The sequence below is a fragment of the Benincasa hispida genome, chromosome 11, assembly GCF_009727055.1.
Source record: "Benincasa hispida cultivar B227 chromosome 11, ASM972705v1, whole genome shotgun sequence".
Classification (NCBI taxonomy): domain Eukaryota; kingdom Viridiplantae; phylum Streptophyta; class Magnoliopsida; order Cucurbitales; family Cucurbitaceae; genus Benincasa; species Benincasa hispida.
Window position 1 is genome coordinate 56432829 of NC_052359.1, and position 12757 is coordinate 56445585.

Consider the following 12757-nt stretch of genomic DNA (forward strand, 5'->3'; position numbering starts at 1 on the left):
ACATTAAAAAGTTTCCTACAGTGTTTCACTGCTAGCTAAAGAACTGTTTTAAATTAAAACTATTGCCATAGATGTATTCTACATTTGCTCGACCCTTCAAGCCTATACAAAAATATCACTAACAACCTGTGAGATATCTTCCTTACTTTTTACTGATATTCAGAGAAAAGGATGCCCAATGAAGCAATACACAACACCTAGCCTATTAAAGAGGCTTGGTAATCCCTCCCCTTCCTTTTTACTGAAGGCAACCTATGTATATCTAAAATAATTTTCAATTACCAAACTGTATTCATTGTCGATAAACGAGAGGAGGTTCCATTTGATAAGAAATAGTTATTGAATTTCTGCTTTGATTTTCCACATTAATCATTGACAACACTTCCTATTTTTAAAGATTTTCTAGTTAACTAGTTGTTGATGTAAATAGAAATAATTGATGTTGTTAAGATAATAATGGATCACGATTGGGCGAAACATTGGATCTAATCTTCTGTTGCAATAATAGGGACGTATTCCTATCGAAGAGGAATCCCCAATTCTCAAGTTAGTTTTGATTCCCACTTTCGTTTGTTTTCAGAGCTATTCATTTATTCTTTTGGAGTTGTATTTCATAAAAGTCGCAGTTTGTAATGTTAAACATATTATATTATCAATAAATATGTTATTGACGTTCATTCAATAAAACTGTTGTTGAATGGTAAATTACACTTGTAAAGGCTAAATCTAATAAACTAAAGATTCATGACTATTATATAAATAATAAACTAAAGGTCCATGACTATTATATAAATATTTGAACTTTACGTGGAGACATAAGAGTGGATCAAGTTCAGTAAATAGCTAAAACGGTTTATATTATACGAATAAGGTTGAGTACCTTATGTTAATAAAACTATCGGATGCGGTCCACTCTGTAGTTGTTACAATTTGTTGTAAAGTGCTACAAACAAAGTGATCCTAATTCGTTCATGTATCGACAAGAGGAGTAGGAGCATCCTATGCAATGAGTTTACATTAGATCGAACCAAGAAATAAGTCACTCTTATTTTATAACATTGTTTACTATTTAAGTCTTACTATTTCAAAGCGATGATCTAAGTAACTTAACCTTAATCATAAGATAACTATGAACTCCTGTTTATTCGGGATTATCCTTAGATTTGCATGGGTGAAGGTAGGTAGCTGGAGACATAGGATGCAAGATGGAATTCACTCCTACCCGCTTTTAGGGATAGTAGAGAAGTTGTTCCCTTAAGTTCTGACTTGGGTCTTGAACAAGGGGCCCTACCCTCTCATTGGCCCAAGAGGGACTTGGCTTAATGATTGGATCGCAAACCAATTGTTTATTAAAGGATCAGTGGGACTGAAGGAGCAAGATGTAATCTCGGGGATAAAACAACTATTGACTCAACCGTTATTACGAACAACCTGTAAAGGGTTAACTTACTAATCATGATTACATCAAGTGGACATAATATATCTACAGTGGAAGTGCAACTATTAGGCTTTAGTGAAATAACCCAATAGTTAACAAATAGTGGTTAGTTAGGTTAAAGAGTTTAGCTCGTTATCTCGAATCGTTGGAGCTCATGATCTATAGGTCCATAAAGTTCCTCTACTAGCTCGTAAATCTTGGATAATATATTGAGTGAATTTGAAGCGTTCAAATTCAATTTGAGAATTCAATTTGAAGGGTTCAAATTTTAAATTATGATTTGAATTTGAATTGTTCAATTTCAAATTAGGGTTTGGATAATTATATTCAATATAATTAACGTTTAATTTCGAGAAATTAAACGTAATTGAAGAGCTTAAAATATTTAAATGTTGATTTAAATATTAAATACATGAATAGGATTAATGTACGATATAGGTGTTTAATTAATTTAATATTTGATATTAAATTATTTAATTAATTATATTTGTTTAATTAATTAAAACCAAATTAATTTTCAATTTTCAAATTCAATTTTAGAAATTGAAATTTGTATTTGATTAATGTTGAATTAAATCAAATGAAATTGAAAATTAATATTTGAGATAGTGGTAAAATTCACACTTTGAGTAGCCTAGTGGATTTCTCCACATTTGGACGCCAATCCCACTTAGTTAGTAGACTTTGATGTGTCAGTCAACATTATAGCTTGGTGCTTGCATGTATTAAATACATAAATACTTCAATTTTTGGAAATTGAGAGAGTTGCATGCTGAACTTCAAATAATTTCTGCAGAAATTGGTTTCTGCTTAACCCTCTCTAAATCCACTTCAATTCCCCTCAATTCTGAGATCCACCACTCCAATCCAAATTGGAGAAGAGTAGAGAAGACACTCTTGGTGGTTCACAGTTGATTTGCAACTCAAATTCGTGGAAAGCAGCTTGGATTTCGTAGAAGTCTTCAAAGGTATAAGTTATGAAACCCTTCTCTTTTGAAATGTTATTTCTTGCATGCTTTTAAAACTCAAATTAAGTGTAATTGGAGCATCTATTGATTTTGTTTGCTTCTGCATATTTCTTCCATCACTTTTTATTATGAAATTGAAATTAATATGGGGAAAATATTTCAATGGCCGTATTCTATTGGCAATTTATTTTTTAACTTCCCATAGAGAATTACATCTCATAGCGTCAACTTGGGAAAGATAACTTCTCTAACCTCTTAATGTCTTAATGAATCGAGTTTACAGAAGTATAGTCCTTTGACGTTATTATGCATCTCTTTAGACTTTAAGTTGGATTACAATTCAATAGAATATTTTCTTCACTTTGATATTATTGTTCGTTGAGGTGACATGAAAAATCCACTTACTTTAGATTGATGTCCTGTCGTGATGATGCATTTAAATGGATTGTTGTTGGCTTCTTTTTTCTTGTAGCTTGAAGTATTTATTTATACTGTTCAGTTTGAATTCAGAAGAAAGTAATGGGTGTGCGTCTTGTTTTGGTGAATTTTAGTTGTTGAAAACTTTTTTTTTAGATTTTTTCAGATTAGATTTAGTTTTAGTCGATTTGCGCTCAAATTACTATGTAGTTGGTTTGAATATTATAGTATTCTAGAAACTCTAGTAATTTTGTTGAGAGAAAATTGTTGTTTGAATGTTATGTTGGAAGTGTATTTTTTGAACAGGTGTCGAAGTAAAAAAAAAATTGGTTTTGTTATATAGTGATGTCATGTTGCCGAAATTTTTCTAAAACATAAGAGTTAGTAAAATTGGTTACAAGTTAAAATATGGTAACGTTCCCTAGGTTCTTTTTGTTCTTGCTTCTAGATTTCATTGCAATTGACCTAGTTGGAGGGTGAATTTCATAGTTGACTTCTTAACTTGAATGAATCTTCTCCACTGTGTACATCCCTTGCATGACATATGCACAATCAAGTTTTCTTCTATTAAGAAACCGGTGGTTTTACTTTCAATTGCTTGCTTCAATTATTGTGAAAACTTTTGCAATTAGACATAGGAAAAGATAAATGACTTCCTTGTTGCAATAATAGGTATTTTGCGGTTTGAAGTGTTGATTAATTTGTTAGCCTATGGGATATCTATCAAATGTCTGTGTGCGAACATTTACAAAACTCGAGTAAGTTTTTGTTCGATTTAGAGAGTGATTTTGTTTTCTTCCTTCCTCAGTTCATGTTTTATTAGTCGGAACACACTTAGCTTTGTAGCTTAGACCTACAACTGATCCTTTTAATTTCATGCATAGAAAGTTTTACTTTTAAGACACTTCACAAAGTGTTATCTTCATTTTTTTGTTGCGGGTATTTTTAGGATCTTTGGGTTTGAACGTGCATGAGAAATGGATCAACTATGAAACATAACTATGATGCATATTTCAATTTTTTTTATTACGTTCATTCCTTTCTGGAAAATGTATTGAACTCAATTTTGTTAGTTGTTGTTATGATTGTTTGGTCAAATTGATACAACAATCTGTGGATGTATTTTATTTCCTTTGTTATCTAGTTTTATTTCCTTTTTTCCAATAAGTTAGTTAATTTTTGTATTTGTTGAAATCATAATATGTAAAGTAGTTAAGATGTTATTTTATATATGTACAGGTAAGAGAAATATTATTATTTAAAAAAAATATATTATTGATTTGCACGTACTTAAGCATAATGTGTGTGTGCGCGCGCGCGCGCGTGTGTCTTTTGTTAATGTCAATTTTTAACTCTTTGATTAACATTAAAAATGGATTGGACCTTTAACAAAATGAGACATTAAAAAAAGTATCAGACAAATATTGAAAAAATTGGTAAAAAACCAACACAGAAGATAGTGTACAATGTCGGTTTTCAACCGATATTGAAAAATATTGACAGAAAACCGACATTGAAAAATATTGACATTGAAATTTTGGTCAGTTATAACGTCGATTCAAAACCAATATTAAAGACCTTTTATAACACGATCTTCGATAACCGACATCGTACCCTTATTATGTCAGTATTAAACCAACATTAAAGCCAAATTTTATAGTAGTGAAATATCATATAATTCATAATATATATTTCATATGCATTTTATTTAACAAATATGAATTAATTAGCTTATAATGTGAAATATTAGACTTACTAAATTAATTTTTATTATTTAATATAGATATCTATTTAGAATTTCAAATTTTAAATTTAGATACAATTAAAACGTAGAAATATTGTCTTAAAAAATTATATTATTTGGATCACATAGTCTAAAACTGATTTTCCAAAATACATTTATGGGATGCATATTTACTCAATTTGATGAATTTAATAATCTAAATCATAATTCAAATTGTTTACCTAAAAAATCCAGAAATATTTGAAACTCACTGTGATAGATAGACAAAATATCAGATCGTTGTCTCATAATTAATTAATAAAAGTTAATGTTATGACATTATGTAGAAAATGAAAGAAACAAATAAGAAAAAATAAAATAAAGACAATGGAACCAAAGACAATTGGTCATCGACAAATTTCTTATCTTCGAGGTAAAAACTTTCTTCCTTCAACAATATATATCATTTTACCTTTCACAATCCAATGCTTTCATTTGTCCAAGACTTGTACGGTTATTATTTCACAAGCATACTCTTCTTACAAAGCTTCCTGTTTTGATTCTTCTCCTTTATAATCGAAGAAGTTGTTGATTTTTCTACTAAAATCTAGATCTAGTTTGAAAGATTAGTTTACCACTAAGCTAGCTAGTAATTTTGATATTAGGTAAGTTTCATATATAGAGAGAGTGTAAAATTGAGAAAGCCTCGAACCCCTGGTCCATATTAAATCCGTCCTTAATATCTTTTAGTATTTTTAATTATTATGGTATACATATATTTGTTGTTTAAGAAAAAAAAAAAACTCAAGTCAATTATTATAGTACTTGTATATTTTTATTTAAAAATTTGCTAAGGAAAATAAAAAATGTCAAATTCAAAACAAAAGTAGGAATAAAAATAAAAATTTGGAAGGAAAAAAAAAAAAAAGAAATACCAATAACCAATAACCAAATCTAATAAGCTAAACTAAATAAAAATCAATTATTTAATAAGATAAACTAAATAAAAATCAATTTATTGATTTTGTATTTTATTGAACATTGATTTAGATATCTTCTAAAATTATTAACTTGACTTGGTTTTTAATTAACTCTAAAATTGACAAAACTGAACCGGGACTATCACCTCTACATTAGATTGCTTTTCTCATCATTTCAACTAAAATTCTCTCTCTCAAATGTATTTTTCCCTTTGATCGGCCTTGAATGTGATATTAAAATTATTTTTTTTATAAAAAAAAAACTTCTGGAAAATACATTTTTTTAAAAATTTAAGTGAGTGGAAATAAAAAAAAAAATCAAATTTACAATTAAATTATATATTGAAGTCAACTAGTAGCTTCCTTACTAGAATCTATATTTTTTCAGTGTCGATAACCATTCCATTGGAATTTATAATTTTTTTTTCTTTTTGAAAAAAATCTCGGACCCACCACAAGTATGCAAACTGGTTGCCATCTACATCACTGTCGGTCAGATTATCATTTCCTATTCCCTAAACCCCCAAAAGACGTCACTCGTTACGTCACCGACCAAATCCACTACCCATCTCTATGGATTTAAAACTCGCGGATCCAAGATCCTTATACGGGCCGGGTGAAACCGACCCGTCATCGTCTTCAAAAAACCGCCCAATTCCCCTCCTCCGCTTCCATTGCCGGAAACTCGCGAACCCGAGAACTGCCACCACGATTCCAACGATTCCGGCCAGAATTCCCAGCCCAATCTCAAGACCCACCTTCGATTTGGACCTCGCCGGAGCTTTCCGCACCTTGAAATAGCCGGTTTTCGTCCCGTCGGCCACCGCCACCACCGTCCGGACCGGATAGTCGACCAGATAGCAGAACCCGGTCGCGTTGTAGTAGAGCGAGCCCCAGCAGGAGCAATTGGTTTCACAGAAGCTCTCGCATTGGTCCATGGTGAACCCGGTTCGGTAGCTCATTAGTTCTTTGAACGGTAATTCCACTCCGCTCCTTCTCAGAACCCAAAAGTCGTTCTTTGCTACCCTGGCGCCGCAGTAGTCGCCGGAACCCGCTGGGAGACATTGGCCGGAGGTGTAAACCGTCCGGTTGTCTAGACATGAACAGCCAGAACCAGGTTCGCATAGACCGTACGAACCGCAGGGACTCGGGAGCTCACACTGCTCCGATATTGCTTCGTAAACCAAAACCCATTTGGAACCTATTGGAAAATAAAATATGCTAATAAATTTTGTTATTCAATCAATTCAAAATATCAGTTGATGCCATAAGCTTTTGTAAATTGTTGGTTTTTAAAAAATTAATCTCATTAAAAGTAGAGTGCACTCTGCTAAACGATAATTGTCGTGCTGTCCATTCCAGGAGAATTATATATATAAATATAAAATTAAAGTTAAATTACAAATTTTATTCATAAACTTCTGAATTTCTACCTAAAATGTCATTAATTCGAAAGAAATGTCTATTCTGTCTTCCTATTTTTAATTTTGTATATAAAAAGTCACTTCACCTTAAAATTATTTAAGTTTTTTCAATCTTGTATTAGACACAAAAGTAAAATTTTAAAAATCTATTAAGCTTAAAATTGAAAATTTGAATATACTTATTTAATGCTGATTATTCTTTTAAGGTATTGGACTAAACTTATAAAATAATTCAAAATTATGCAAAATGTTCTATCAATCTATCTAATTCTTTCAGTACAACCAGCTTAATTTGACTACTAACCTATCTGAGTAGTAAGTTGGCTTTAAAATTGTTTTATTATACTCTATCTCTAATGCTTCTTTAGAAATTTAAACCATGATTTTTAATTGATTTAAAACTTATTTTTGTTCCTAAACTTTCAAAAATGTCAATTTTAGTATTGAACTTTTTTAAAATGTTTATTTTGGTTCTTGCTATTAAGATTATGTTAACTCTTTACTATTAAATGATAAAATTACATTTGGCATGAGTTGAGCAAGATGAAGATAGAGTAAAATGTCAACAACTTACATGTCAAAATAGTGAACAATCAAAATCTTAAACTCAAAATGTCTTTTGAGATCAGCTACAAAGAATCGTTTTACCACCTAAATCAAAATGAAATCCTAGATTTTGAAGTGTGACTAACTTATTTGACAACTTAGTCATAAAAAAATACAAATAATTTCACTATTGAATTTAAGAGTTAACGTAATATTAACATGTAGCAAAATAAACATTTAAAAAAAATTTAGAGAATATAATGGATATTTTATAAAATTAAAAAATCAAAATAAAATAAGATTAACCGAGTAACGAATATAGTATTTAAATCTAGTTAATTTTGGAACATCAAATGCAAAACTGAAAAACAATTAAAAGAAACGAATGTTGTATAATTTAGCCTGAATTTAATTATTTTATGCATACTAACGGGAAGAAAATTTTTTAAATGGATTTTGACAAACCTTCCCAGTAGAAGCCTCTGAGGTTGCCGTCGGAATCCAGCCGGAGCCGGAGGAACCCATTCGCCGATTTCTGGAAAGTATTAAAGGCTTGCAAATCCACCGGAACGCTACCGTTTTGATACATACCGAGATACCCATCGGAGTTCAGCCGGAGATGAACCGGTCCACCGCCAGGAATTATCTGAGCTTTTGCTTGCAATGCTCTGTGTCTATAATAAATTTGACTCTTCCCTTCATTAAAATCTGCATAAAATCCAATAAAATCGGCCCCCAATCGAGCCGAAAACAATCTATTCGAAGAAATCAACACCATTTCAGAACTGAAATTCTGATTCTCGACGAGGGTATCCGCCGGAAAGTTGAAACTCTGCCACAGAACCACAGCCGGATCACGGCGGAGCTGAATTTGCAGATTCGACGAGTTAAGTAACACGGCCCGGTCTCCAGCGGTGTCAGTTGACCAAAATGTCCTCCCATCTGTATCCGAAAGTACGAAACCGCCATCGAACCGGAGCAGAGTCCGGTCGGCCCAGGCCGGAAAGGTAGTGGAATTAGCGGTCCAGATTGTCTCCGACGACGCCACGTGGACAATCACGACGGCGAGCAGAGTCCCGTCGACTCGGAGGAAACCCAGTGAGAAGTTTCCGCTCGGATCGTTTAAGAGAGGCTGAAACGACTGGACCGCCATGTCCGGCGAGGCTCTGAAGCCACGGACGAGTTCCTGTTGAATCGCTGCCGTGGATGCCCAAATGGGGAAGTGGAAAAGAGTGATAAGAACAAGAACTAAAACGGCAGGTGATTGAGTCGCCGCCGAGTTGGCAGTTAATCCGCCCATATTTCCGACGGAACAGGGAACAAAGTTGGAATTTTTTTTTGAGAAAGTCAAAAGTTAGGCATTAAAAAGGAATAAGTAAAGTACCAGTACAAGAACATATATAGAATCCAGCCCACTCGATGATCTCTAAGCACGATGAACCAAAAAAGGGAAATTTATAATATTATAATACTCCCGACTTCAAAATCTATATAACCTTTATGAAAATGTTTTATTTTTCCTTTGAGTTCACTTTATGAAAATGTTATTAATTTTTTTTAAAAAAAAAACGTTGCAAGAAATGAAATGTAAACATAAAACCAAGTTGCACCAAGGGCAAGTTGAAATATTATGCTTAGTGATATATATTGTTTTGTGATGAAGTCCCACTTGAGAAAGTGAATCATTAATAGATTTGGTACCTTAGAAAGTGGTTTATAAATGTAAATCTAACCTAATTTGTTAGATAAATAAATTATGATGTAAGACCATTTTGGGTCTCCAAAAATTATATGGAGGTAAAAGGATTGTAAGAATTAAACAAAAATGAAGTTTTTCTTGAAGTGTGTATCATGTTATTTTTAATATAGTTGAATAATTAAGATGGGTTTATGAGTTGGTAACTGATCAGATGTAATATATGTTAGTCATTAAAAGGTATGTGGTTCGAATCCTCTCACCCTTTATTGTACTAAAAAATGGTAGACTGATGTTAAGCGTTGTGAGCTCATGCATTATATTCTTAGTTGCTTATAGGTTTAGATATCCAACATGTCCTCCTTCATTGCCCATGGTTTGAGAATGCAACAAAAATCTCATATCAAACTAAGAAAAGTCAAAGATTATGGACATATATAAGTGTGGGACAAAACACATCTTCAATGGTAGGAGAGTTTCTTAAGATTAAACTAAATAAAAAGTCACGAGAACTTTTAGACACGGAGCGAAAATAACATAGTAAATATCAGGGAGGGAGGATCACCTATATTAACAAATGGTTTTTCATAGACATATATCCCAAACTTAATCCAATATGACATGGATATAAGAGTAAACTAGTTTTGTTGAAAAGTTAGAGAGGTGTGAATATGGATAAGTTAAATAACTCTTTGAGGAGAAGCTATGTGATCATTTATTCAAGTGGATGATTGTCGAAAGGAGTTGTGATCAAAGTTTTACATGTACTAAAAAAAGAAGATTGTATATAAATAAGTAGGAATCAATGTTTCCATCAAAGCTAACACACACTATGTGAAGTTTTGAAAGCTAGGATATTTATTTTTCAAGTTGAATGATGGGTTGATATGGTATGGAAACTCTGGAATTTATGAGCCTTTTTAGTTGATATATGTGTGTGTGGATAAAAATGGTTGGGTAAGGGTTGGTTGTGACACCACAAGGAGTAAATATGTATAGTAGGTCAAACCAAAATTAAATTGAATGTCAAAGGCCAAACTCCTTCAATTTTCATCAACTACCCAAAAGAAAAAAAGGGCTTAAGAGTTGGTGCTCAGTTGAACTAATTGAGTTGAACTAATTGACTCTTGTGATCCATGGACCATGCCCAAACTCATTTTGTCTTTCAACTCCATGGAAGATTCTAATTTCAACACTACCCATTATTTTATTCTATTTATTGGTCCAAAAGGTACTATGGGAGATGAATTTCCAGGTTTAAATTGAATTAAATAAGTATATGGATTGCATGCCATTTTAAAATAAAATAAAATAGGGCTGCACAATTCAGCGGTGGTCTAATAAAAATTTATCATGTGACAATTTTTTTTTTATTAAAAAATTGATTTGTTTTTAAGATGTATGGATCTAATCACTACCCTTTTCTATTAGAGGTAGGGAGTGAGAAAGTTTTACAATATATCCAGATATATGAGAAAAATACTTAGGTATATTACATGCAGCACCTATTTTATGCATCTTATCAAATTATTCAATCATAATACGGAGTGAGAAAGTTTTACAATATATCCAAATATATGAGAAAAATACTTAGGTATATTACATGCAGCACCTATTTTATGCATCTTATCAAATTATTCAATCATAATTTATCACATGATAAATTATTTTTAATTCTTTTTTGAAATATTTTTATGGTGAGATAATAGTGAGATGCATAAATATTTGTGCATTTTATGATGCACCCAAATATTTATCAATATATAATGTCCACTTGGATACAATTCAATTGATTGAGATGGAGATGAAATATATATCATTAATCAAAATGTTTAAGGTTCAAATACATGTAGTTAAATTAAAAAGAGAAAAAAGAGAAACCTGATTTATAATTCGTAAAATGGGAGATATATATATCTAATAATTTTTTAGGGAAAAAAAATCTTACAGATAAACAATTAAGAATAAAATTAAAAATAGAAAAAAAAAAAAAAAAACAAAAAACAAATTTCAGGTTAAAGTCCATTTGTGATTTGTAGGGGGAAATAAAAATGAAAATAAGAATCCGTTTGTTGGAGGGAATTATTGAGTTTTTTTTTTTTTTAAAATAATTGCTCACATGTCAATTGGACAATCTTCAGAGTTGAATTAAACGAAAAGACGTGGTGTGGAGCTTGTAACATTTATTGACATATTTTTAAATAAAGGTTGTTGACTAGCAAATTCAAGGTTTGAACAATTAACTTCTATTCATTTGATTTCTAAAAATAGATAGTTTGATGACTAAGATATTCAATAATTTCAACATGATCCCATAAGTTGGGATTTCAATCACGTCCAACAAGTACTAAATAAAACTCAATTCAAGAATTTTTTGGATGATCTAATTTTTTTTCTCACTCAAATCCTTGTAGTATTCTTTTCTCTCCCATTTAATATTAATTTTTATTTATTGGGCATTCTATAAATTTTCAAGCTAATAAGTGAGAGAAACGATTAAATTACCAATATAATTAAAATTTTCAGTAACTTATTAGTTTAAGTTTTTTGATCAATCGGTAATCTAATAAGATAACTTCTACCCACTCACAGTGTATATAAATTAAATATGTGGCTTTTGGATTTCTTCTAGGAAAAACAAGTTTTGGCATGATCATTGGAAATTTAAAAGGTGAAGTGATGACTACATTGAAGAATTTCAGCCTAACGTGTTGTATTGTGAAGTGGGTTAAGACAAAAACATTGAGAAAAAGAGGTTATATAGCTTTAGACATGAGACTTTACAAATAGAGTCCAAAATTCCTTTGGAATTTGTTAATAGGGTGAGAGCACCGCTACATTGAAATAGAGTTTTTGATTGATTATCTTAAATATGTTTATAGGATCTAACCAATTAAAGGTTTTTTTCGTACTCTCGAGAGGAAAATACAGAAGCTCATTTATTGGAAAACCATGCTCGACGAACAAAAAACATCCAGAAGTTTGGATATTCTCTTTGGTCCTTGATTTTTGTTATTCTATTCTATTTTATTTTCTTCTTACAAAAGTGGCTGGCTTGATACTTCAACCTATAATTAAAGGAAATATGAGATAATGTAATTTAATTAAATTGTTAAAATAAGCATAATTCATGTGACTAAAATATCAACTAACAACTTTAAGATCAAATATTCGATTCCTCCATTTAGAGATGTTTAATTTGCCACGATTAGTTTCTACATATTTATTCAGTATAATCCTCTAATGTTATGTTATTATTGTTATTATATAAATATTACATTAAAATTTTAAATTTGATTATTTCTTGGTAAATATAATGGATATGTTTAAATTGAATATTTAAATTTAGATTATATATGTGAATAATTTGATTTATATTTATTTCTTTCTACTAGTTTTTTTAGGCCAAATTTTGAGTAATTTATCTTTAAATTCAAATTGTCATATAAAAGTAACCATAATAAACAAGTTAGTGATAAAGTTAATTATTTAATTAAAATTTGCTCACATTAATGATTTAAATTAATTGATCTTTTACAAAAAATAAAAAATAAAATAACAGGAT

General features: G+C 30.9%; 1 protein-coding gene across 1 annotated transcript; it reads right to left on the reverse strand.

The window, feature by feature from the left end:
- Positions 1-5849: 5849 nt before the first annotated feature.
- LOC120089744 (PAN domain-containing protein At5g03700) lies at positions 5850-9095 on the reverse strand. Its single transcript, XM_039047119.1, has 2 exons — positions 7962-9095; positions 5850-6727 (listed from the first exon to the last, which is right to left on the reverse strand). The coding sequence occupies exons 1-2, from the start codon at positions 8794-8796 to the stop codon at positions 6072-6074; spliced, it is 1491 nt and encodes a 496-aa protein (XP_038903047.1). The 5' UTR covers positions 8797-9095; the 3' UTR covers positions 5850-6071.
- Between the last annotated feature and the right edge of the window lie 3662 nt (positions 9096-12757).

What these genes read in the sequence shown, in the direction of transcription:
- LOC120089744 (XM_039047119.1), bottom strand. Translation starts at nt 8,796, where the DNA reads ATGGGCGGATTAACTGCCAACTCGGCGGCGACTCAATCACCTGCCGTT. An exon ending in CAGAGGCTTCTACTGGGAAG is followed by an intron (nt 6,728 to 7,961) that starts GTTTGTCAAAAT and finishes ATTTTCCAATAG; the next exon opens with GTTCCAAATGGGTTTTGGTT.